Source organism: Scomber scombrus, chromosome 15 (assembly GCF_963691925.1).
Source record: "Scomber scombrus chromosome 15, fScoSco1.1, whole genome shotgun sequence".
In the NCBI taxonomy this organism is placed as follows: domain Eukaryota; kingdom Metazoa; phylum Chordata; class Actinopteri; order Scombriformes; family Scombridae; genus Scomber; species Scomber scombrus.
Window position 1 is genome coordinate 10,058,387 of NC_084984.1, and position 26,619 is coordinate 10,085,005.

The window sequence follows — 26,619 nt, forward strand, 5'->3', positions numbered from 1 at the left end:
AGCTGCTCACTGATGTCAACCAAAAATGTTTATGATAAACCATTATATTTCCAATTTTAGTGGATTGTTTAAGCTCAGTTTAGTAAAATGACAAGAACCTACACGGCGCTCTGCTTTTAAATAAAGCAGCTGGAGCTGACGTCTTATGTCCAGTGATGATGCATAATATACACATAAGGGTGTCCCGCAGTGTTTTTACAGCAGAGGTGGACAACCTCACCTGAAACAATGACTACCTTGGCTAACATAAACATTACACTTTTATGAAATCAAACATTAACGTTTATGGGAAAAGTGCAGAGGTCCCATTTCTCAAAGCTAATTGTACATATTTAATGAGTTTAGCTAATGTTCAGGCATTAATCTACTAACTAATCTGATCATGAGATGAAATGTAGCCCAAGATGTGGCTGGCTTACCACCTCAATTTAACAATAACTTGGGGAAAACCCTGCTTATACTGAAAGATAGTAAAGGAAATTATAAGTATCATGTTAAGGACATGGCTTAAAAGTCTCATGCTGTCTCATCAATGAAAGCACTGACTGGGGAATTACCTTGACAAAACCTATCAGATCTTTGTAAATACAGAAAGGGTTTATTTAAAAGAAAAAAGACGGACTACGGACACCAAGAATATCTTGACTGGAACAACGAAAGTCCAAGTATGTTAACAAGCTCATATTGTACATCCTCTAAATGTGAAGATGACCAAATTAGACACAGTCATTGAGTATTTAAAGGTTTGATGAGATAAGTAAGACAGAAAAACAAATTGATGTTATCTTCTGACACATAGCAGCTTGTCTGAGTGAGATTATGAGTCAAGTAGTCTAGTTTAGAGCATGACATCAACTTTAAAAAAAGACCTGAAGTAAAAAATACAAGGTCAGTTCAGTCTCAACTAACAGAAACACAGACAACACACTAATGAATCACACATAATATGAGTGACTAATGCTGTAAAACGAAACAATCGTATACTGAAACAATACAGCAGAGTTTATGATGTCCCATAAACTGAGATGCACTGTGTTACATGAGGAAATGAAAAAAGCAGAGACACACTAACCTGTCCACAGTTGGTGAGGCTTTTTAGTCTCCTCTACTGTTCATACTGTACAGCTTCTTCACTGCTATATGCACCATTTCAAACAAATATTATTGAGCGCCCCTTTAATCTATGTATTCATGGATCTAATAAGCAGGACATTTAATTTGATTAGAGTCAGTTATTTCAAGTCAACAGGCTCTGTCATTCCATTAGCCTCATGCTGCTGCGATCAATAATGAAGACTCAAGTGACTGTGTGATGATATGGACTGCAGCTTTTATAACTAGATACCTGGAAACACTGCTGAAACACTTTAAAATACTTAATTTTGCTTGTTTTATTGTTGCCTTCTTTGCGTCAATGCATGTATGAATTATGCATTTCTCTCAGTAATTATAAAAAAGATTCAGATTTTTTTGCAGGTTGCATATTCATGGTTTGGTTAAATGTCCATTGCTATTGTATGCATGCAAAAGATTAATTTATGACTCCATGTGCAGCCATTGCATTACTTTAGCGGCATTGAATGCTGTTTATGAACAAAGCCTTATAAGAAAAACTGCCCAGTTACCTCTGTTCATTAATTATGTTCAAACACAGCACCCATAATGTTAGGTCTCGGGGTATTTTCACTTTATTTGTACCCAGAACTTGGTAAGAGTGGTTTCAAATATTTTGCTGCACACAAATTGAACAAGCTTCAGAAGACTTTAAAACTGTATTGTTTTTTTTCATTAGAACATTTAAAAAGGTTTTAATTGCGTGTTGTCAATCATGTTCACACATATTCCTCTTAATGTGTAATATATGTGTGACTTATTTATTGTCTGTTGTGTGTGAATTGTGTGTTGTTGTATGTGTGAATTTCTTGTACACAGGTCTCTCTTGAAAAAAGAGATTCATATCTCAATGAGACTACCTGTTTATAGAAAGGATTAAATAAATAAATGACTCTTACAAGCTGTCCACACAAACACACTCACAGTGTTGTAACTAGTTACATGTAAAGGTGTTACATAATTTAATTAAAAAATAAATGTAACTGTAATCCGTTATAGTTGCTGGGAAAAAATGTGTAATTAAATTACAGTTACTTATGAAAATGTTGATGATTACAAAGGAGAGTTAGGGTTAGGGTTAAAGAAGTCAGACAGGACTGTGTGTGAAGTCAGACATCTGAAGATTTTGCTCAGGAGGAGAGTTTTTTCCTAATTTTAATGTTACTGAATACATATCTTGCTGTTTTTAATTCTTTTAAAACAAGATCTTTTTATATATTGTAAATAAATCATGACATGGGCTTAAATGGTGTCACAGTACCAGTTAAGCCCATGCCAGATTAAGGCTTTTTTCATAAAATAACTAATGAAAACATTTTCAAATGAGAGATAAATCTTGCTTTATAAGAAATCATCTCCCTTATAAATCATGTCAGTATCCATGAAAAAGACCTGAACATAGATGTTGGTGCTTAATGGGTACACTTACCCTAACAGCTGAAAGCATTTGTTAGAAAATTAGAAAAGTAATCAAATGTAATAAGTTACATTACGTTTATTAAGGAATTGAATGTGTTACATTACTTATTACATTTTAAATAGGGTAACTAGTAATCTTTACATTTCCTAAATAACCTTCCCAACCCTGCACATTCATAGCATGCATGTAGCCTATAAACAGACATCTAGCTCCTGGAAGGAAAAGAAAAAGAGGGACAAACACTCTTGGCTTATTGCAACTCTTTGAATTGAAACACGCCCATCCTCTTGTTGACAGATGGAAATGTCTAATTCCTTACGCAAGGAGTCGCTGTTACACTTGGATGAGGGCTTTCTCTCTCTGCCTCTGAGTCTAGTAGGTTCAACACATTATCGTGTGTGTGTGTGGCTGTGTGTGTGTGGATCCAGTGAAAATCACCCGGAGACGGACTGAGACAGTTTTTTGTGACCGTACAAATGTGTGTGGCCTATAAATATATCATACACACACCCAGGCGGAATCATCTCATGGACACAACTGTGGTGTATCGAAAATGAGGGAATAATCGGGAGAGGCTCGTCTGGTAGCTGATCGTTTTGTTGAACTGCGAGTGGGATCACAGCTGCTGCTGCTGCTGGCTACGAAAATGTCGGGAAAAATAGAGAGCAAGCAAGGTAAGTCCTGCCCGGCTAGACACCGCCAAACCGCTCCACCTTTTTTGTTTTGGGGGATATTGTGGATAACGGTATTCCTCAAACACACTGGGGGGGCTCATGTGGATGAAATGCGGGGTTCATTCACCAATAAACAAGGAGGAGGGGGCTTCATTATAACATTGGGGCGATTATATCCAGTGTATATGGAGAGAGGGTTTTTAATTGGGCCTTATGCATTGCTCTTTTTTCCTCCGTAGTTAAAATAAAGCTAACATTAGCTATATATATATATATATATATATATATGAGCTAAATAGACTATGTGGAGCAAAAGGCTTTTTCCCCCTCCCCTCCTCTGTGTGGTGTTAAAACCAAAATAAAAGATGACCAAGTGAACCGACCTGTGAACGACTAACGTGGTTAACTACTCCCAACACATTTAGCAGGGTATAATAAGATAGGATAAGATGTCGGGTGCTAGCCTAGCTTTTAAAAAATACACACACACATATACACTATTTAATAAATGTGCAAAAAACCGGCTTTTCCAACCATTCAGCTCAATGGTTGTAAATATACCGTGCTTTGATTGTACGGGCGGCTGGCTAACATTAAAGAAATAACACTATTGTTTTTTATATCTGTAGAAGAAACACAGTAAGGTGAATAAATAAACGAGCATATGGTGGTTTAAGTTGTTTTTCTGCTGCATAGTTGGATGTAAGAGAGCCTTTTTTTCAGATGTGTTTAGTAATGGAGGCTAGCAGCAGCTAATGGTTAGCTTTTCACTGACTAGCACTAGCTGCGTTTGTGCTATCCACTGTCCTGGAGTTGTAATGCGTTTACGCCCAAGACCCGTGTCTGTGTATGTGTGTGTGTCTATGTGTGTGTGTTGTATTGATTTTCAGCATTGTGCACGTGGCATATTTTGGTTGCTTTGACCCATGTGTGTATTTTAAAGGAGCAGCTAAAAAACACAAGATAAATTGAGCATTGCAAAAGAGTATTAAGGAGAAGAGAGAGAGAGAGAAAGGGTTAAAGGGGGGAAACAGGGTGGTCTGCAGGGGTATGCTTTTTGGTAGGAAACTTTATACCCGCCAGCTACACTTGCATCCCACTCCAGCAGCTGTCTCCCTGCTTTGCTACACACACACACACACACACACACACACACACACACACACACACACACACACACACACACACAATCCTGTCCATTGCTGCCTGCAGTAAATGGACACACCAAACACACACTCACACACACCCCAACACACACATCATAGCTCCCAGTAACAGGCGGGGAGGGAGTGTCATCCACCACTAGCTCAGTCATTCTTCATAGGCGTAAAAGTTTCCGATTCCTTTCGTGTCTTGCAGACAGATGACTACATATGGTCACGGCTAAATGAAAACTAGGAGACAGTGTATTTTTTTTGGTCTATTCTTTGTATATCAGGCCAGTATATCAGGATAAAAAAAAGTCACCAATCCATCACCTCTCCCTTGCATCAATTCTCCTATGTGGACCTGCCTCCCCGGGCATCCTAGTTGTGTTTACTGGGTCACTCACTTGTTGGCCTCTCTGTCCTCTTCCCCATGTACCCATCGATCCTAAATACGTCCCCCAGAGGACACACAGTATGTCAGACGCCAATGAAATGGAAAGCAAGGGGGGAAAGGCTCTGGGATTCATGGTAACGCCGAAGCTATGCCTGCTTGCAGACAGTTTTTCAGTGTCATCCTCTTAAGCTTTTTCCTCAGAGAGAGACAGAGAGAGAGAATATGTGTAAAGACAGGTGGAAATGGATTGTGTTAAAAAGGAAGCTGTCTTCTTTTTTTAAAGCTTGACAGAAGGAGATTAATTCACTGTTGCCTCGAGGAACAACTTTTTTTTTTAAACGGGGAGAAAAGATTCGGAGAAAGTGAAATAAAGTTCATACCTCAAAGTTGAGAGTCTTACACGTATACACTAAAAATCACTGGATAAAAATCTTACCCATTTTGAGTTATTATGCCAGAATGAAACATTAGGTTAACTTTACTTAGTAGAATTCTGTAATTTTGACCAAGCTTTACCCAAAAACTGTCACAAATGTATTGTTTCTTGTATACAGATGTGCCTATGACATACAAAAGATACACTGGTTATTAACAATTAACGACAAACCGTGACATCTAAGTTTAAAAAGATTTAGATAGGGTAAATAACTCAAAAGTAAAATAAAAAATAAGACTAAAACTGGGTCAAAACAACCCCTTTTCTTGAGTGGCTTTCTGGCTAATATTAACCCAGTATTGTACTGGTGCTATATTGACTCCTACTGAGTACAATTTTAACCCAGTGATTGTGAGGGTGGGTAAGGGTTAAAATATGATGCTGCCAAGCTGTATCATGCAAATGGTTACCATAGCACACGCAGAAAGTAGGCCTATCAATGCACAAATGGACACCAGGAGACTTATAGCCAGTGTTTCTTCCAGCTCCATCAACATACTCCCTAATCACCATGGATACGGTGTCCCTCTGTCATTGGCTTGTCCTCTGTTGGGGGGAGGGGGGAGAGAGTAAACACCGCTTCAGTGTTACCTGTTTTAGAGTTGCTTCTGCACCCTGTTGTGTTGTGTTGTCTTGTGTTGTGTTGTGCTGTGCTGTGTTGTGTTGTGGTGAGCTTAGCGAGGATGTCACATCTGAGGGAATCAGGTGGGTGGTTCCTGCATCTGTTTCGACACCGAACCCCCTGTTCCTCTGTACGTGCGCACACACACCCACATGACTTCATCACTCAGGCAGCCCGAACTGTAATCCATAAACAGATTCAGTGTCTGTGTGTGCTGCTGTTGCCCAAAAAGCTAACAACAACACACACACACACACACACACACACACACACACACACACACACACACACACACACACACACACACACACACACACACAGACAGCCAAACTCACATCTCAATGCTTTTCCTCAAGAGGAAAGAGGAACAGGGTGGGGAAGGCTGAAAATATGGGAGTTTTTATTTGTTAGTTCACACTTGGTGTACTGTGAGCGTCTTGTTCAAATACACTCAGAAAGGAAAGCTGTCAGGGTAATTGGATTGTAAAATGAAAAGGATAGAGCTGCTAGAACCTGAGGAGATTTTAAGATGTGCATCTAAACCCTTGATAAAAAAAAAAAAAAGCAGAGCTAAATTTAATTTATTAGATTAACTTCATTGAATTTGAAGGGTGTTAAATTTAGATTGTACTATTGAGCATGTGAAATATACTATCACTTGTGGGAGAGTCACGTAGTAGAAACTAAAACAAACACCCATGTGGTTCAGCTCAGCTAATAATGAACACTATAAAAAACAGTTTGGGTTTGTCTCTATTGTACATGAAATTAAAATAGTCTTAGGTTGTTATGTTATCTTATTATGTTATAACACAGTTTGGTGTAATTAATTCAGCCACTCCATGGTGCTGCTGTGTACTCCTGTAGTGTTTGCTATACTTATTGAAATGAATGAAACTGCTCATTTGAATTTTTTCTACGTCTATTTGTTAGTTGTTATTGCTTTTAATGAACAGCGCTGGAGTGATATCACTGTTAAATCACAAATGTCAGTGATGCATTCAAGGGTACATTGTAAAAACAGGTTTTTATCATTGTTGAGATTGTCAGATTTTGTCAAAGGTTTACATGATATTTAAATTAAAAATCTTCAAATTCAATACAAAGAATAAACCATGCATCCACTTTTCAGCAAGAAACATTTTTTAAAAATAGAGGTGCATGATGTTTATTTGTTTTAATGATAGACGCATCCTTTGTATAAAGTTTACACACAAACACTCAAATCTTAAAATGATTGGCTTGGATACAACAGTTTCTGCTCCTTGTTAGTAGAATATGTGCTATGAAATTAATATATATATATATGTATATATATATATATATATATATATATATATATATATATATATCAGCTCATGCTTTTCCAGTTAGTGCCAATACATGGATGTTACATGCACTTTTTCCTTTGAGTAGGATGCTTGTAATGCTGTTAATTATTACATTTCAATCAAAGAAATAAGTCATGTGAGTATGGTTGAGTTGCTCCTTTACAGTAACACACAAACTTTCAGTAAAAGAAAAAAAAGCCTAAATTTTTAATAAATATTTGGGTTTTTTTGTTTATTTATTTGCAGTTGCATAATTTGTATGTCCTAACAGAGACCGGGGATCGTGACACAACAGTTTTGGCACGTCAGTGTTAGTAACAAAGTTGTGGGAGTTGCTCAGTGATTTATAATTAGCCCGTACACTTCTCTCTTAGTGGACAGTCAATGGTAGTAGCCAGTCACGGCGGAACTGATCCATCAGTTCCTTATTTTAGCATCCCTGCCTCCCCCTCCACCTCCACCTCAACCCTATACATAGTGTGTTTGTGTGTGTGTGTGTGTGTGTGTGTGTTTGCCTTTGAAACGGTTTAGCTGTCATGCAAAGAGCTTACTCTCAGGCATTCCTTGACTTAACACTGAAGTGTAAGTCATTTCGACGGGCCCTGGTAGTGTTTGCCGAGCCGTTACTGCATTGCTTTGCTTCAGACTGAAAATAACTTCTTGTCTGATGTACAGAAATGGCGAGCCCCCCACATGCCTTTAGTCACCAAAACTCCCGAGCAAGAGCTTAAGTAGTCGTGTTTACAAAAGGGTTCCCCGGATGATTAGGTTTGCGCGCGTTGCCGATGAGTGATGCCACTGTTCCGCGGGGGCAAAAGCTACGGGTCTCGGTTTGACAAGCTGCAATTTTGAGGTTTGATGGCGGCGAGCGTTTCACCCTCCCTCTCCCACAGAATGAGAGGCTTGCCTTTTCCCATATAGGTTTAGCTCTGTTGTAATTAGTTTTTGTGTGGGTGTGTGTGTGTGTGTACATGTGTGTGTATATGTGTGTCAGTGTATATGGGAGAGCAAAAATAAAGCAAAAAAAAAAGGGAGGGAACGGAGTTTAGGGAGAGAAAGGGAAGAGGGTGGAGAAAGGTAGAAGCATTGATGGAAGAGAGAGAGAAACAGGGAGAGAAATGGATGGATCACATGTTGGGTAACAACTGGCTAGGCCGAGGCTATCGATGAGCAATGGGATGGCTGGGTCTGTAATGGCAGTAATTAGGTCTTGAATGTAACATGAATATTTTGAAAGCCATCCCGCCAACAACATCGTCCATCCAAGAAGCTATAGACGGCACTTAAAGTTTCTTTCGGGGGACCTGGGATGTAACTCAGTATGACTTCCATGTACAGGTCGTATTCATATTCGTCTTTTAAGATGATGTTTCACCTGATTTCACTGATGCACGCCGTAGAGCAGGTGGCCTCGCTTACTCTCAAGCGTTGAGCACATCCTAACTCCAGATAACTGTGGGTTGGACTCTCTCCAGGACCGCAATGACAGCTTAAAAACTGCCCTTCACTCATTCTGACCTTCTGCCCAGGATTATATGTGTTTTCTAGTTGTATTTAAACGAACAACTTATTTAATAAAAAACAAAAACAAAAAAAAGAAGGGGAGGGGGGGAAACTTTTAAATTCCTCTTGACCTCTCTTGAGTGTAGCGCTATTTTTGTGGATCTTTTTCCTCTGAGGTGCCGCATAACGTGGCTGAGTCAAGAGAGGATGATCATGAGGGACCAGTAATGTTTGTGACTAACTCTCACCAGTGCCATTGAGGGAGTTGATAGCTGTGAAAATGCCAGCCTGACCAACAAGCCGTCAGTAACACAAAAAAAAAAAAATCGATCCCGTCTGTATCAGTTAGCCGTGCGATCTCAGGCCTCTTGGATGGGAAATATAAGCTGGAGGAGCCAGGCCTCCTCTGAGGAAACTGAGGACTCCTCTCTGCAGGGGGACCTGGATGAGGACACAGGTAAAAAGACACACACAGCACCTCCACGCTAGAAGTTATGTTACACTTGTTTGCTTGTCTAATCGCTATAAACAGGACTGCTGAGAGTCACTTTATTTGGGTGTTTTATAATTATAACGAAAAGAAGAATGATAAAATTAGATTCAACTTCTTTTTTTCTTTAAGTTCTGTTTTTTTGTCTTCCCACAATTAAAAGCAGCACAAACAAGACACTGAAATGTTATTGAAATGTAAATGAACAAACTCTCTCTATGCTGCTTTAAATGATAATGATTCAGTCTCATCATATGCACACTATTCAACAGTTTCTTTCTTTGTTTAAAAAATGCATACTTGCATTGTTTTTTGGGGTTTTTTTATGGTTGTGCACTTCTTTGTTTAAGGCTGCTATTGCGAGACGTTGCCGGTTTTGGAGCTTTTAATGTGAAAAAGGCTTCGCTGGCAGAGGGAAATGCAAGGGGACATTCCTCGCTGTGCTTTTTGTGTCGTGTGGCTTTACGGAAGGTGCTCATTTGCTCCACTGAGATCTTGGGTGGACCCAGCCCGAGGAGGCTGCTCTTCAGGGCCACAGCCTGCCTCTCTTGCCTTATCACTTCAAGAAAAGAAAAAAAAGAAGTTTACAGACAGAAGCCCCCGTAGTCTCTCTCTAAACTCTGCTCATCGAGAGAGGATCCACCTAGATGTTCGGTCTTTAATCCAGTTGCACAATACAAACATTGGTATTGGTTACACTGCAAGGCCGTAATCTTAGCGCCCTAAATCCAACCTGCCTACTTTGCATCACCGGGGTAGCTGAGCCTGTTTGTTGACCCACATTTTGGGGGTTAACGCTTGGATTTATTAATGTTTGCAGGAAGCTCATGCTCCCCCCACCCCACCACCACCACCACCACCAGCACCACCACTGTTAAGCTGTGTGAAGAGATCCACCCTGGTGAGCCAGTAGAACATAGAGGCTCCATAATTAAGGTAGTTGAGTCCATCATTGTGTAATTACACAGTGCCGAACGCCATAATACGTTGTTTTGAAAACACACGCTCTGTGGTGCACTGGGCCTAATAAATCTGTGCATTTAGGCCCAGCAGGCAGTTAGAGTCTCTGTTTGTATGGGTGTGTGTGTGTTTGTGTATCTACGCCTGAGTAATGTGTTTCAAAAAAGACTGGTGAATGGTGGTACACATGAGTTAGCCGTGCTGCAGGGATGCTACCGATGCTTTGAGATGAATACTCTTTTTTTAAAAATGTTTTATTATCAGAGTCAGTTTGACTGCAGCGTGCTTGCAAAATCCTCTCAAAATATACACAGGATCTTAACGGTCTTAATAACAAACAAAGCAGACTCACAAAACGTTTTCCTTTTTTTGTTGGTTAAATTGCTGCAAATCTTAGTATGCAGCTGTGTTCACTAATCACACTTATTACACACACTACAGTGACTGCGTTTTGCATGCATATAATATTCTAGTTTTTGCCCTTATTCAGAAAAAGACAATATTCCTACTATGGCCTGACCGATGGAATATATACATAAACATACATTTTTTTGCATTGATCACTTTTGACAAAGATATGTAATGAAGGCATGACATTTTATAGTCTGACTAAACGACATCAATGCACTGATACAGTAAACTACACTGGGAATTTAATAGTTATAAGTAGACCCCAACCGATAAATCGGTCAACTGATATTATTGGCTGACATTGGATTATCACTGATATATCGGTATCATGCCGTTTTTAAAATGATACCATTTTATAAAAATTAAGTCTGTCCCATGATGTTTACTACACTTCTGAGTGTTTTTGGTGTATCACGTCGAGTCGTCACCATCAATCCACGGCAGCATGTCAGGATCATAACCGATGCTGTCCATTCCCCATCGTGGAGACGGTTTGTTCGCGTTCTGTTTTTCCAGCCCGCTCTGAACATCTCTCCAATTCCACCCTCCTCTCATTCCTCTCCTCCGTCTGCCTTCCTGCTCCCACATATTGCCCGCACCGGCCCGTCGTGCATCTGTATCCCAGCCTTGTTTACAACGCACAGAGCTGACCGTAAACATGCAGGAGGATGTGCGTCAGAATAAGGATTAAGTCTGAATATCCAAAAGGAATCTGCTGCTCACATGACCCGTATCAAATTCGGAATAACGCTATATTCGGAGTAACACTGGAATATTAATATGCATGTTAAAGTAGTCAGTAGTCTCTTAATCTTTATTCATAATGCATAATACTCCAAACTGGAGAGTTCCACTTTTGGGACTGGGACAAACACTGTTACTCAGTGGTCCTGGATGCACCCAGTGTTGCAGTGTGTTCATCTTACAGCTACTTAATTGTGTTAATTGCACGCACCTGATGATAGACAGGCATAAAGTGTAACCTTGATTAGAAGCTATGACCAAAACACGCAGGCCTGAGAACCACAACTGAAACTTCAAATGTATCCTGTTAAGTTTCTGTTTCAGTTCCTGTTTTTGCAGGGAGAGTTCAAGCGCATATTTTAGCTTGCGGTTATCTCATAACCGCAAGTTGTGGACGCACAATGTTGTCGTATAGACAAGAACCAGTCATCGGCCGTGTGTTTCGACAAAAATCAGACAGATAGAAGAACATGCAATCAGATTCGCATACATTTAAATGACGAAAGCCAGTATGTTACATGGTTATCTGATGCACATGCTGACTATCTTGCATACATGAAACATACAGTAGTCGGCAATGAGAAGAAATACCTGTTTCTTTTTTTTCCCTAAGCAGCTAAAATGAAATGAGCAGCAGAGAAAGAGAGAGGCGGAAATAGTGAGTGGCCTTGGTGACTGAAAGCAAGGATCTCAACAGCTGAGGAAAAAATGTGGAGATCCAGCAAAAAAAGGGTGTTTTATGTCAAGTTGTGTGTGTGTGTGTGTGTCTGCTTGTGTGCGTGTGTGTGTATGTGTTCGTTCTTGTACGACTGTGTCAAATCCCTCAGACCCTGGGGTGGCGCGGCTGCGTCAGGGAGTTAGCATACAATGTCCCACAGTTGCTGCCAGTTTCCGATGCCAGTCTAAATCAGGAATGGAGAAAGAAGTTGACATTGCTTGCAAACAAGTCATCGTTGTTGTCAAGGCAGATGTGTGTGTGTGTGTGTGTGTGTGTGTGTGTGTGTGTGTGTGTGTGTGTGTGTGTGTGTGTGTGTGTGTGTGTGTGTGTGTGTGTGTGTGTGTGTGTGTGTGTGTGTGTGTGTGTGTGTGTGTGTGTGTGTGTAAGGGTGTGAATGAGATCATAAATGGTCCCGAATATTTTCTTTATCTTGCCAAAATGGTACATGACGTATTAGCATGCAGACACACGCAATGTTTATTGCAAAAGTTACTATGACTGAGTCTTGCTGCCCTGTGGGCAGTGTGAGCTTTCTGTTTGAAAGTGCCTCTTCTGACCCACTTCCTCTCGAATGTTCCTCCTCACACAACCTGAAAGAGACGATTTAGCTCCGGATCAAAACATGCTAGACTTTGGATTCATGAGGTACAAAGTAAACTGTGAAATACTGTGCCAGAGTGAATTAGCTAAGTCGTGATTGATGAGCTTAGGCTCTACGAGGTCAACAAGAATACATGTCCCCTGAAGACTTAATTCAACTCACAGACTGTGTTTTTGCTCTTCACTTATCTTCTATTCCAGTTTAAATGAATGAGCTAATGATTTTTGCTCATAAATCATAAATTGGAAGTCATTTAAATTAAATCAGACACCTTCAGTGTGAAAATATTTCTCAAACTCACAATGATTCTTTTTCATAAGGCAGCAAGCAATTAAGTTGCAATTGCTCTAATTTTTGATGTATTAAGGCCATTATGTCATAAAGGCCAAGAGCTGCTATTTCATAGAAGTATGTCCCATTCTTTAGAGAAAAACCTTCATGCTTTAAACACCACATCAGTGTTAAGTCTAAATCTTTACCCTCAGCTAATCCTTTCATGGCTCTCCAACAGGGCAACAAGCACACACTAAGTCTGTTTATAGCAAAGATTCATATACAAACATCGACCAAAGAAACCTTTTTATGACTCATTTGACTTTTTTGACTCATTTAACATAGGATTAAGGTAGCTTGAATACACTAAATACATTATTTTATAGTAAGTTATGCTCTAAAGGGCTTGTTGTGTTTTTTCAGATAGCATTGAGTATAAATGTAATTGCATGCACATGTTTTGAAGTCTTTAAACTAAGACTTTGTGCTGCTGTGATGAAAGTTAAAGATGCTGACATGTCTGCTGCAGCGTCTGAATTCAGAGGAGGAAACATCAGTCGATCAATAAATCACTGGATGATGATATACATAGATGCACCTTTTCGCACAGTATGACTGCTACACAATGTAATGTGTGTAGCCTATATAGATTTTTTTAAAACCATGTAGCATCAAAAATAGTACATCTAAATATTTCATCTCAAGTGATTTTCCTTTTTTTGAAACACAACAATAGAGCCCTTTCCGTCTTTGTCCCGCCTTCTTTCAAACTCTCAAATCAAGTTCCTCCCATCTGCACGTCCTGCCCTGACACGTTGTTTCATGTGGAAAAATGTCAAACCAGCCACAGAAGAAAATTACAATCTCAAAGCTGTTTTTATGTGACTCTTCTCAAAAAAATATATGAGACACTACTGTACAATGTACTGATCTCAGTGAAGTGATGAAGTGATGTTATGTGTGACTGCAGTAAATAAAAACATGTGATATGTGTTGAACGAAGCTTTTTTTTGTTAATGAAAGAAATGTGCAACAAATGGATTACATAGAAAGTGTAGAATATCAATTTTTAGGCTTGCTCAAACAGAGACAGTGTGACACATTTTTATTTGTTGTTACGCCAATTTAAAACACTAAAAAAAGAAACTGTAAAGTTATTTTAGAGTGTAGTTGATTATACATCACTTCCATAGTTCAACCAACCACTGCCTAATTATAAGTGGCTGTCTGAGGGTGACTCTTGTCCTTTTGTGACCGACACATCTATCATCCTGACCTGTACGCTTTATTTTAAGACGCTGACAATCAGAGTACAAAGTAATTGTTTTGCCACAGTGCATTTGAGCTACAAGATGAGATGTATTATTTGGCATCTGCCTGTCAGTTGTGTCCAATGCCGTGTGTGCGCGCGCAGTGTCAAGAGGACGACAACTAGCCCGCTGTACAGACAACATCAGCTTTGTACGGCACTCCAACACGGGGGGAGAGTGGTACCACTCCTCACTGCTTGAGGCCATTTACTCACAAGAACATCGTTGCTTATGCTTCTCCGTCTCTCTGTATCTGTCTCTGTCTTGTACTCATGCAGTGAAGTGATTGGTTCTCTTGTGGCTGTCTGTGTGTAGGATCAGTCTTCTATCTCAAGTGCTTTCATAGTGTGTATACTTCTCGCTCTCTCGCCAAAACAGATGCCGTTCACTCGCTGAGAGAACGCCGAATTCATCTCAGCAGATCACAGGGTTTTTTTAGCTGTCGCAGTGTCTCTGTTCTGGTGCCGCTTGATGTTAGAGATACTGACAAGCTGGGTATTTATAGCATTTCGTGGTTTTTTAGTCTATTGGTTTCACCCAAGGTGAACCTGCTGCCTGCCAGCCGGTCTGCTCTGCTGAAACACTCAGTTCAGAGAGAGAGAGAGAGAGAGAGAGAGATAGCTTTAAAAGGAGTGCTAAAAAATTCAGTAAAACATTGTAGCCAGAAGGTCACTTGAAGGATCAGACTGCTTTGCGTGTGTTTGTGTTTGTTGTGTGGTGCAGTAAACGTCTTTGTCTTGTGTGAGTTTCTGTCTGAGTGCGTGTGTGTGTGTGTATGTGTGTGTGTGTGTTTGCCATTTGGCCAGGCCTGTCTAGGTGAGGTAAGCTGTTAAACAGGGGAGCCACAGAAGCCGAGGTGCTGAGTCCAGGCTGCTCCGGATTGGTAAGTTTATCCAGAAAAAGAGGGAGCGGCTCTCAGTGAGGGAGACAAGGGACAGGAAATGGTGCCAGTGGCCTCGGCGTCAGGGGGGAAGGAACAGGAGGGGTACCCATAGTGATGTGTGTGTGTGTGTGTGTGTGTGTTGTGTTGTGTTGTGTGATTTCCCGCTTTCAAACCTCTATATCACATGTATTTGCTCCTGCACTCTTCTTGTTAACCTCACATGAGTGGAACCATGAGCCCGTCAGCACTTTGGATTACTATTACAGCGGAGCAAAAATGACCCAAATCTGTCGGTTATTGGCTCGATTAACTGTCTGGTTATCAAAATGTGTGGAAACAGTGAAAATGCCTATTAAAATTCCCATAAAACCCCAGCTGTTGCAATCAAATTACATTACTGTCACATAACATAAAGAAAAGCAGTAAATCATCATAATTCAGAAGCTGAAACTCAAATATTTTAACATTTTTGTTTGAAAACCTATTAATGAGTTATCAAAATAGTTGCAGACTAATCTACTAATCACCTGATTATTTCAGCTCTAATCTCAGTATTTGGATTTATTAAACTAGGTAACAAACAAATGGTTGAAAATCATTATTTTTAATTACTAAACCTCTGCATTGGACTGATGTTCTCTGGTCTACAAACATAAATTCATCATCTACAATGAATGTAACACTTTATCATCATCTCAATGACAAGGATACTGTAAATTAGCCCATTTGAACATGCAGGAGACTTGAACTTTAACCTAATACTCAGAAACTGTCAAGCTCTCATTTGAGCTCTCTGGAGGTGACTGGATTTTATAGCCTCTATTATATATTATAACTATTGTGATACAAGTTCACCTCTGGACCCTTCCTACTAAATTTTCTTACTTAACACCTTTGTCATCGTGCCAAACTTTGAGTGTAGTTGTTTTTGTTTTTCTATTTTACAATCAGGGCATCAAAAACGTACCGCTCATGCGCAACATATTTTATTTGTTGTCGATGCTGTTGAAAAAACGCCCCCCGCGGCATCTCCCCCTTTGTAGCCTTTGCTTGCGATTGAATAGTTTAGAGAAACTCTTTGTGTCTATCTGGGGACGTGGACGCTCATGCATTGTGTGTATGTATCTGTTGTACGTAGGACAATTGAATGACCTAGACCGCAGGGCTCCCTCCATTGCTTTCAATACTGCCCCGCTGAACTCTTATGCCAAGTGATCCCATTAGCCAGTTCCATTAGCTCGTCCCGTGCCCATTATCAGACCTCGACCCATATTGAAACCATACAACTAGAGAGCTACAACTGCTGGCACAGAGTGAAGATTATTTGAATATTTGTAATACCTTAAAGGTCAGTCATAGCCAGTGTAGTGTGATATGATGCAATATTGTGTGTGTGTATGCTCACTGTAAAATAAACTGATAAGTTGTTAATTTAGCTGCTATTAAATAGACATACTATCATAAAAGGTAGAGTGTGAAAGAGTGGCCATCAACAGCAAGTGGAGCAGAGGAATGAATGAGTAATAATAATAATAAAAGTAGCTTGGGGGTGGGGGTAAGTGTGGCATTTCAGCCTCCAGTAGTCCCTGCAGTGCACTCAGATAAACACATTTTTTCCTTCTGAAACCTGCTCTGTGATGTTCAACTTTGGACAAACAGTGCGGTTTTCACCATGTCTTGCACACTTACTAGAAAGGAGGAAATATGTGGGCTCACCACCAGCAAAGGTGCCAGTAAGAGTGAACCAGCTACAGCGGTGGGAGAGCACCAGAAACACACAGGTGGAAGAAAAGACGGTGTTAACTCCACAGACAGAGAGAGCTTTGGAAGAAGGAGTTTTGTTAGGCTCCATAGTTAAACAGAGGAGGCATTGAGGCTAGAGACTTGTAAATGTTTATGCCACCACACAATACACAAGCCTTAATGGTCCCACCCTCTTCCAAAACACCACCTTCCAAGCTACTGGCCTACATTTGACACAGCACAGAGCACTTTGTGAGAGTCATATTGTATATTATCTGATTTTTTTTTTAAATGCACTAATCTGACCTGGTGGTTTTTAGTTACAGAGAAATTAAAAATTCCCCTGAAACATTTCTCATCAACAATGAACTGCTTAACTATAACAGCTCATGGAGTGACTCTCTTCTCATTAATAATTCAGTATAACTTCAAAACCTACTTAGAGATGAACCTTCTCTTTGTGAGCTTTGAATACAGCTGCAGCGCTTGTGTGTTGTGGTATTGAAGACAATCTCTGCCTGGGTTAACTGTTTATTTCTGTAACTTAAGCATCAGTAGTTAACCTGTCCTGCTCGAACACACGCCCTTAGTTAGCAAATAACATTCATATATTGACACAGCTCACCATTAGTTTGTGGTTAATTAACTTATTATATTAAAGTGTAAAGTATTCAGAGTAATAAACTAGAAAAGCAGTCAAACTGATGAAGCAAGAACTTATGTAGCAATCTATATCACTGTAATACATATTACATATATATAATATGCTAATAAAGTTTAAATATATAAGTATTAGTATTATAAAATGTTTAAAGCATCCTTTTAAGTCCATCTGTGGAATTTATTCTCTTATTTGATTAAATTATCCAACAATTTAAGCAATCCTTAACAAAATGATCATCAATGAAAAACTATGGTGGCCCTGAGGTGACAAATCAGAGAACACATTAACATTTCAGCATTTGTTAATGTGTTTTCTGAAACTTTTTTGTGTTTTGCACTTTGAGTCCACCGTATAAAACCAGCCTGGAAAGTATAAAAGTTTCACACATTTGTTTTGTTGCCCTTTTAATCCTTTTTAGATTGCATTTAATGAGACAGTATAAGGTCTACAATTGATAGAGAATTTAAATAAAAAAACATATTAATTTCATTGCCTGAGTGCAATGAATAATAACACAACAGCTTTTCCCCCCCATCAGGATCCTGCGTAAAAAGTTGAATTATCATTAAAGTTTAGCTGTCGGGAGATTTTAAATTTGCAGATTCAACTAGTAGTTCAGAGCTTCAATCTGACCCACTGCCCCCAATATCTTCACATCTACAACATCTCATATGGAAGCTGTGTAATTATGGAGCTGTGTATAGTCTATTTTAACCTCTGTGGCCTTGGGTTCAAGCTGAGCAGTTATTTAAAGAGATGTTATGACTATGAAACATTACGTTTGTTTCTCTTAACTGTTCTGCCTCAGTCCCTGTTTTTCTGTTATGATTTTAACAACAGTCAGAGAGAAAAAACACAGCTCTGAGCTACTGTTTCTATTGCCATACATGACAGATGATAGATCATGCATCGTCAAGCAGTTACATTAGATCGCTGTATGTGTTTCGGTGTTGTGAAAACACACAGTTGATTTCAGCAGCAGGCCTTTTTTAAACCAAAGCATAACACACATGACCTTAGATCTTAGTAAACCACCCAAGGCAATTGTCAGCTGCTATAGTAACAAAATGGAGCAAGACAAAGAAGAAATCCAGAGCAGATACGAATATAAATTGAATCTTTTGTTTTAAAAATGAATGAAAGCTCAATTCCTCCTATTAAACTCTGCTGTGCTGGAAATAATCCCCATGATAAGTGGTGTTGTCCGACCATTTATTTTGACTAATAAGAGCCATACGGCGCAGATAAACAGACTGAAGAATGTAAGGTGTGTCGCCAGGAGATCAAGCTGGATTTTGTTTGTATGTGCCTCTACATGTTGCTTGTTTTCCTTTTTTATCATCACTTAATGCAGCTCATTTTCATCCCTGCTCGTAACTGTAGTTTCAGTATACTTTGTAAATGCGTTACACTGAATTGAGTGAGGTTTTTTTGTTATGAGACACTTAATTAAATAGGGATCAGATGACTTTTGCATATTAAATGTTATGCTCCCCCACCCCCTTTTTAAAAATCTTTACACTTCAATAATCCCTCAAAAGTGACAGAGCTATGAGTGAGCGGGTGAGTGGGTGTCAGTCTTTTTTATCTCAGAGTGCAATCTCATGACTCACATTGGTAATGATGTCAGGAGCAGGATTTCCCCTGTATAGACTAATTCTCAATCATCAGACATTTAGTCTACTGTCACACTCCTGTTGTTAGATTTCAGAGCAGATGGTGCCAAACAAGGTAAGAGGCTGTTCTGCCACCCGACTGTGTCTCTCATACACTTTCTCGTCCTCATGTTGCACACACACAGATGACCAAACACGACCTCACCGAGCAGTTATGGATCTAGTTAGCTGTTCGGTGATATGGATTTGTGTTATAGATCTCCTGCTTGTGTGGCCTCGATGTTATCCATGGTTGACCAGGCCATCTGTTCCCATGCAACCCAGCACATACAGCGCCTTCATAACCACATTGATATTTGCTCCTGATCGTTGACCCGTGGCTGGTGGAACTGCTTTACTAGTCATTGACAATACTGAAGGGCATGTTTGTGTAAGTTGTTTATCACAAAGAATATCAGCCGAGTTGGTTTTTATTAAAGCAGAAGACGAAAAAAAAAAAAACCTTTCATTCAAAAAAAGTCAAGTGGTATTTCGTGCAAGACAAGAAGTAAAATAAAAGTGATATTGTTGATGTTTTTGATAAAATCTACAACACTTCCAATAACTAATTTGGGTTTTCTAATCTCCTATTTGGAAAAACTTATACAAATAAGCTAAGACTAAAGTTTGTGATACTTCAGTCAAGTATTTATTTCAGTTAACCTCTAATGTGACTGATGGTTCTCTCAGTTGGAAATTGATAATACTAGATGTTAATCCCTGTTGTTCAGATGCCAAATGAAAATGATTTGCCCATTATGTTTATTTTAGGACTTCAGAAGTCATTTGGAAGTTACAGGCTGGAGAAGTCTAGTGTTTGGATGTCTTGTTGCATTGATAATTCGATTGTCTACATGAAAACAATCTTCTGCGTCTCGTTCACTCATTTGTTAAGCGAAATACAATAGGTGGTAAGTGGACAGAGCACTCAGAATCCACTGTATCTCATTTACTTACTCAGTAAAGTGGAGTAAGTGGACTCTACTAGATGTGCTCAGTGTTCCTGCTCCTTCCTGTGGCTCTCTGTTGAGCAGCATACTCGGGCAGCACAGCTGGAAAACTGTAAAACCCTCCACTGGATGTCTTCCTCCATTACTTCTTAAATCAACCGTTTACCCAGAGCCACATTCCATACCAGGGCTTGCTGCCTTCCCTGCCATCTTTGGACAGTAGCTTGGCTCGCAGCACACGCACACAACAGTACTGCTTGTTGATAACAGAGGACATAAAGAGGATTCTTATTAACATTGGATAATAATGGGTGGCAAAGGCAAAGAATGTCCCTCAAAATCGTGATCGAGGGGCAAAAATTGCCCCCAAGATTTTGAACTAATAATAATAATAAATAATTTTGTATAAATTTACCTGTGTAGGTCAATGTCCTAATGCAACATTAAACCAACATTTTCTTTTCATTCAATTCACTTAATTTCTATTTCCGTCACTCACACACACTCACGCAAACAGCAACTGTTGTTCAAGACCATGAAATCCTTCACCTGCAGTGACGTTGGCTGCTTCGATGGACCTGAACCTCATTAAAAAAGCTCCAACTGTTGCCAGAGAAAGCACCCCAAATCCTGAGCTGTCCCCAACGTCACCCCCGGCAAATAAGACGGCAAAGAAAGTTGCTGCTTCTACAAGTGAAAAGTGAAAAATTAAAAATAGACTGGCTTGGTGTTGAAGAGTTGAATAAGCCTCTTCCTAAAGCAGTCAGCATAGCCTCGGACCGCTAAAAGCTAGTCACAACTTTATTATAAAAGTGTTCAGCTCATTGTCACCAAACAAGCAAGCATCATTGACTTGCTTGTGGTAAATAACATTAACGTCAATGCTGAAGACTTTAAAATATATACAGTCCTCTGCGCTAGCTAACATTAGTGTTACCAAGTTGGCGAGCTAACGTTAATGATGGTGGTGGGGTGATCAGATCAGTGCCGTTTGCTAACGTTACTGAGCTAAATGCAATTCATGCTTAAAACGTCAGTTAGGGTTACGTTTTGGGATGAAATAAAGCATGATAAAACATTTATTGTTATTTCAGAACTGAGGCTCTTTTTATGGTTCTTTTGAAAGTACTTGTACCTACTAGTCTATAATTTTATGTAACACTTTAGGCTGTGGTATGCAGTACATCAAACCCTTAGTGACGAAATCATCGGAGTTAAACTGGTTTTGACTTGTAGGAGATCTGATTATGACATTACCCCCACACCCCACCCCACCTCCAACCAGAACTATTGGTAAATCTAATTAGATCAAGCCCATTAAATATTCACGATCTCATTATCGTTAACTTATACTGCCATCTACTGGTTTATATTGAAGGTTAAATAAAATCCTAAATAATATCATCATTTTTACACAATGTAGACAATTATTACAAATGAAACGAGGTGGTTGTCATTACATAAGGTGATGATTACTTTATGAATATTATTTTGCGCTCATTTTACATTAAAAAACAGCAACTTTATCCACTAATATTTTGAAAGTGCCCCCAAATATATATATTTAAATTTACTTACTCTGTCACAGACTTTCACATTTATTGGGCTGATGCGATCCAGCCAAAAACGTGAACACAGCCAGCAGGAAGCCAACCACTACAATGGAGAGAATAAATAATTCACTAAGCACTTAACTATTTCCTGTTGAATTTTTCTCTCTTTCCTCTCCATTTTTTTTCTCTCTTCTCTCTGTGCTGTCTTCTCACGTGCCTCGGGCTTGCATTCCTCTCTCTTGCTCCACAGCAGGTCTTGTCTGTGGAGATATGATACTTGGATACTTGGCACGGCCCCTCTGCGGTTTTTGTTTTACAGTGTAGCAGGCAGTAATTCACTCGCTATGTTGTCGGTTTTATAGACAAATAAGGCGTCATAGCAGGCAGAGGCACTTATAAACAATGCACTGTCTATTTAAATGAACCCCAGGGTGGGGTTTTCTATCATTCTCAGAAGTGACTTTAAGTGAGCCAAGAATATATGTATTGTGTGTTTTGGTATTTTACAGTAAGTACAGTGAATTATATATAACACCAGTTAGTCAGAGCTTTAAAAGTAAGTTATATTCATTTGCATCTTCCTAGAACAACAGCTTGTATTAGATACAGAACAGCAAGCTGTGGTTCTCACCACTTCTTATGGGTTGTTTTTCTGTCCGTGCGTATTATTACATGTGTGTGTGTGTGTGTGTGTGTGTGTGTGTGTGTGTGTGTGTGTGTGTGTGTGTGTGTGTGTGTGTGTGTGTGTGTGTGTGTTGTGTGTGTGTGTGGGAGGTAGAGTCACATTTATTTTAGATATGCAATATCCTGTGCCCGAGAGTAAAGACAATTGTCACCATGGCGATATCACTCTAGAGTTTGCTGTGCTGGTCGGTCCATCAGACAATCAGTTTAGTCTTGAGTGAAATATCTCAGCTGTAGGATGGGTTATCAAGAAATTGTGATCATTCAGATATTCATGATCCCCAGAGGGTGAATCCTGCAGGTTTATGGTGAAATATCTCACTAACTATCAGATGGATTATAATGAAGTCTGGGACAAATATCCATGTCCCCCAATGGATGAATCCTCATAACTTTAATCAAAGTTTTCACTTATTCAGTTAAATATATATGAACTTCTTCTCAGAGGATTTGGACAAAATTTTGAACAGACATTCTTGCCCCCCTCAGGATACAGTGTAATAACTTTGCAGATACCTTTACTTTTCATTTAGCTCCAACATCAGGTCTTTTTTTTTTTTACAGTCCCAGTGAAACGAAAAATACATTTTACCAGTTTTGATCCCATGTCGTATCTTACGGCAACTTAAAGAGTTATGCTTTATATTTAATCCTAATTAGCAAATGTTAGCATGCTAATACAACATCAACATTATATCTGCTAACCGTCGGCATCAGCCTCACAGAGCCACTAGCATGCCATCAGACTCTTATACTTATATAGCCATTTAATTCAAAGAGCATGGAGTACTTTCCCGTGATAAACTAAAGAAGGTTATCAAAATGTAAATCCAGCGTGCAGTATGTGTGTGCACATTCTCACAGATTTAGTTTTCCAGGCAGTTCCCGCTTCAGTAGAGCGCGGGAACATTCATTCTCCACACATCATTTCCACTAATGTTTACTGTCCCTGTCCTGTTTTTGTGGAGCAGATTGATTCAAACATTTTGTGTCCTGTACAAAAACTTTTTTTTCTTTCCTCCTCAACAGCTGGCACCCACCTTTGTAACCCTTGCTGCAGGTTTTTTTTTTTTTTTTTGCAGGCTCAATAAGTCCACATACGCGTGGCTCAGTTAACTTTCATTGAGCAGCTCTCACTCAGGGAGTTCAGCAGGAGGTGACAGCTGTGTGTGTAACCTTAAGCACACACCTCCTCCTGTCCTGTGTATCCCTCCACTCTGTTTTCATCCTATTATGTGTGTGTGTGTGTGTGTGTGTGTGTGTGTGTTGGGTGGGAAGGGGGGGCTGTGAGGGGCACGACCAGCTGTCCTGTATAGATCACACCTGTACTGAACAGGAACCAGATCAATCTGTCCGCCTGTCAGATCGAGCTCGTATGTCACCAGTCATCAGTCGTGGTGTCAGGATCACTACGAGCAACTGGGAACCTGGGATTTCCAACTGAAGTATTTTACTGTTAAACGTCTGCCATCAAAAAATTAAATATATTAATGCAAATGAGAAGCTTTATGTATATTTATTTATTATTTTGTTGTTTCAGTATATCTTGAAACAAATAATTTAAGCAAACCTTATATCCTGCATAAGTAGGATCAACCAAATCTTTTTTTATTTTTAATAATTATTAAAAAAGGGACAGTGCCAATAAAACATTAACCTTATAAAGTATAAAACAAGGAGAGATGCATTGCACCGGGTTTTAGCAAGTTGCTATTTTCCATCCGTAGTCCCTGGGTAGGTAGATGGACCACACAATAAATTGAAATAAATGAATTCAAGTTGTTGCATAAATGAGCAATTTCAGGTCACCGTGGTTACCTGCTGGTTAACACGAATGCAACGTAACTGCAACATCCCGATCAACACCCACCGAAAAGTATTATTCAAAACAAACTGTGAACAATTTCAACACAATTCACATTAACAGACAAATCAACATTCCTGTCCTCATAAAACCTTCCAATGTATAGCAAAAAAAAAACACAGTTACACTAATAAAGTAGTTTATGAGGAAGCAGTTTTTCTTTGATCTTCAAGGATGAAAAGGCATGTTTAACATTCTTTTGACAGCAGAAAAAAATCCCTGTTCATGTTTAGGAAGGAAACTGAGTTGGGACTTTTTGTAGACATGTTTAACATCCAGATTTAGAACTACGGTAGCCTGGAGGGATTTTACCTGAGCTGCTGGGACTTTGCTGCGGTGGGGGAAACCCCCGGGACTGGTCAGATTTCCAGGGAGGATTCTAGCTGTGCCTTCAAGCCTGGTATATGTTTCAAGTTTTTGCAACGAATTAAACTGGACGTCTTTTTGGGCCCATTGTTATCTTGAACAATGAGGAATATAAACTTAAAATAACAATTTAAGATTGCCTCAACTTGCCTCAACTGCATGTTGTTGCTGGAAGCACCCATAAATTTATGTGTGTTTGTATTTGCTTATTGTGTAATAAAACTTCTAGACAATCCAGCGACTGCGAGGCTCCTGGGGATGCTTCTATACTACAGAGTTGTGCGAGAACTCTCCCAGGCTTTGTTCAAACTCTAGTGTTTGTTTTTAAAAGCCCCCGAGGCTTTTTTCAGAGCGGCAAAGTGTTTAAGCAATTTAAATGCCTCCAAAAGTGTTTACTTGCGAAATTCTTCCCTATTTGTTCCTAACAATCAGATCTCGGCGTTCCCCTGATTTATTTTCTTTTGTCGTACGTCTTTCACAACACCGAAAAAATGATTGCATTGAATTCATCATTTTACTACCCGTACCAAATTAGAAAAAATAACAAATATGGACTGTTTATCATGGCAGTCACAGGCACTGTAAGTGTAAACTCATCACACCGTACTCTGACTCCAACATAGAGAAGATCAGGGGGGCCTTAGTTCAGTTTTCAAGGGGGAAGTCATCTCTAAAAGTCCCTAAAACTATAAAAAAAATATACAAGATTTCTTATGAAAATATGTCACAGGTGTATAAGGGTGTTGAGGCTCTGACATTTGACAAAAACAATCTGAAAAATGTGTTCACTGTACGGTTTCTTCACTCTTTTTCAAAGTCTATGACTAGTCAGATTCAATGTAAGAGACGTTACAACCGATGACATCACTGCCTCATAACTCGGGACAGTGGCAGGCGGGCAATTGTGGGGAGCGGGAGGGATGGCTGGGCCTGTCTCTGGAGAGGAGGGTGGAGAGAGAGGCCTGCATGACTATAACAGAGCATTTCACTGTATTCTCTCGCTCTCTCTCTCTCTCTCTCTCTCTCTCTCTCTCTCTCTCTCTCTCTCTCTCTCTCTCTCTCTCTCTCTCTCTCTCTCTCTCTCTCTCTCTCTCTCTCTCTTCTCTCTTTCTTTCTTTCCTTCCCCCCGCTGACTTACTCTCTTTCACCCCGTTCGTTTCTCTCTGTTGATGATGTCATTTCCCTGCTGAGCCAGACTTCCAGTGAACTCGAGAGGAGAGGGGGTGGCGGGGCTTTCTGTGTTCAGAACAGAAAGACGGAGGTGGTAGAGAAGTGAGTAGTAGCAGAGGAGACAGGGAACCAGCACCGTATGCATGATAAACAGCTGAGCCGCCTGGGCCGCAGCGACGTCTGAGGGCCAGCTGTATCGATCACGGCAGTGACTCATTGTGCTGATGTCACTGCTTCTCCACTATGGGCTGGGATGCAGCTGTAAACTCGCACATAGTCCTTCTGGGCCTGTTCAAGCTGTTAGCGAGAGGGTCCAGCATGCTATGATGTCAACCACAGTTCCTGTATGTATGCCAGTAATGAGGGGGCAGCGGGGTCAAACAGAATCAAACAACCATTATCTGCAACTAAACTCATGTGGAGGCTGCTGTGCAATCAAAAGCATATGTACACGTATCCACACATTGCCATAAGTGGAACCATGCCAGGAGAGCATCCTGCCTAGCGGCAAAACTGGCTAACACAGGTATGTACAGCCTCAGGCTACAAAAAGTCCACACACAGTGTCAACCCCCGCAATGTTATTCATTGTGTATTTATGTGCACTGAAGCAGCACAGTATCCCCTGTGGCTAACCTACAGATTATTGATCCAGACAACTGTTGAGATGAGCAGGTTGTTGTTCTTCTGCAGGGTCTACATTCTGTCTGGTCCAAGCAGCAACTAACACAGCTTGAAGCCAAAGTGGAGTACCTTTTTGAAAGTACCTGCCTCCAAATGACTCCCACTCAAAAAACATCAACTTCTTTCTAGAAATACTAAGTCAGTATGTTCTCAATTGCTAAATGCAGCTACAGTTGTGACCAAAATTATTAGCCCCCCTTGTGAAATTAGTCAAAATTCTTGATTTCTCCATGGAAATGTCCATTAACAACACGT

At 39.9% G+C, this 26,619-nt stretch overlaps 1 protein-coding gene across 5 annotated transcripts in view; it reads left to right on the plus strand.

Annotated features, from left to right (window-relative positions):
* Positions 1-2,956: 2,956 nt before the first annotated feature.
* rapgef1b (Rap guanine nucleotide exchange factor (GEF) 1b) overlaps positions 2,957-26,619 on the plus strand; it is a 49,585-nt gene continuing 25,922 nt past the window's right edge. For all 5 annotated transcript variants that reach the window (XM_062434171.1, XM_062434167.1, XM_062434170.1 and 2 more), the window contains exon 1: positions 2,957-3,207. In XM_062434171.1, coding sequence (XP_062290155.1) covers positions 3,180-3,207 — 28 coding nt within the window. In that variant the 5' untranslated portion in view covers positions 2,957-3,179. The remainder of the gene's footprint in view (positions 3,208-26,619) is intronic.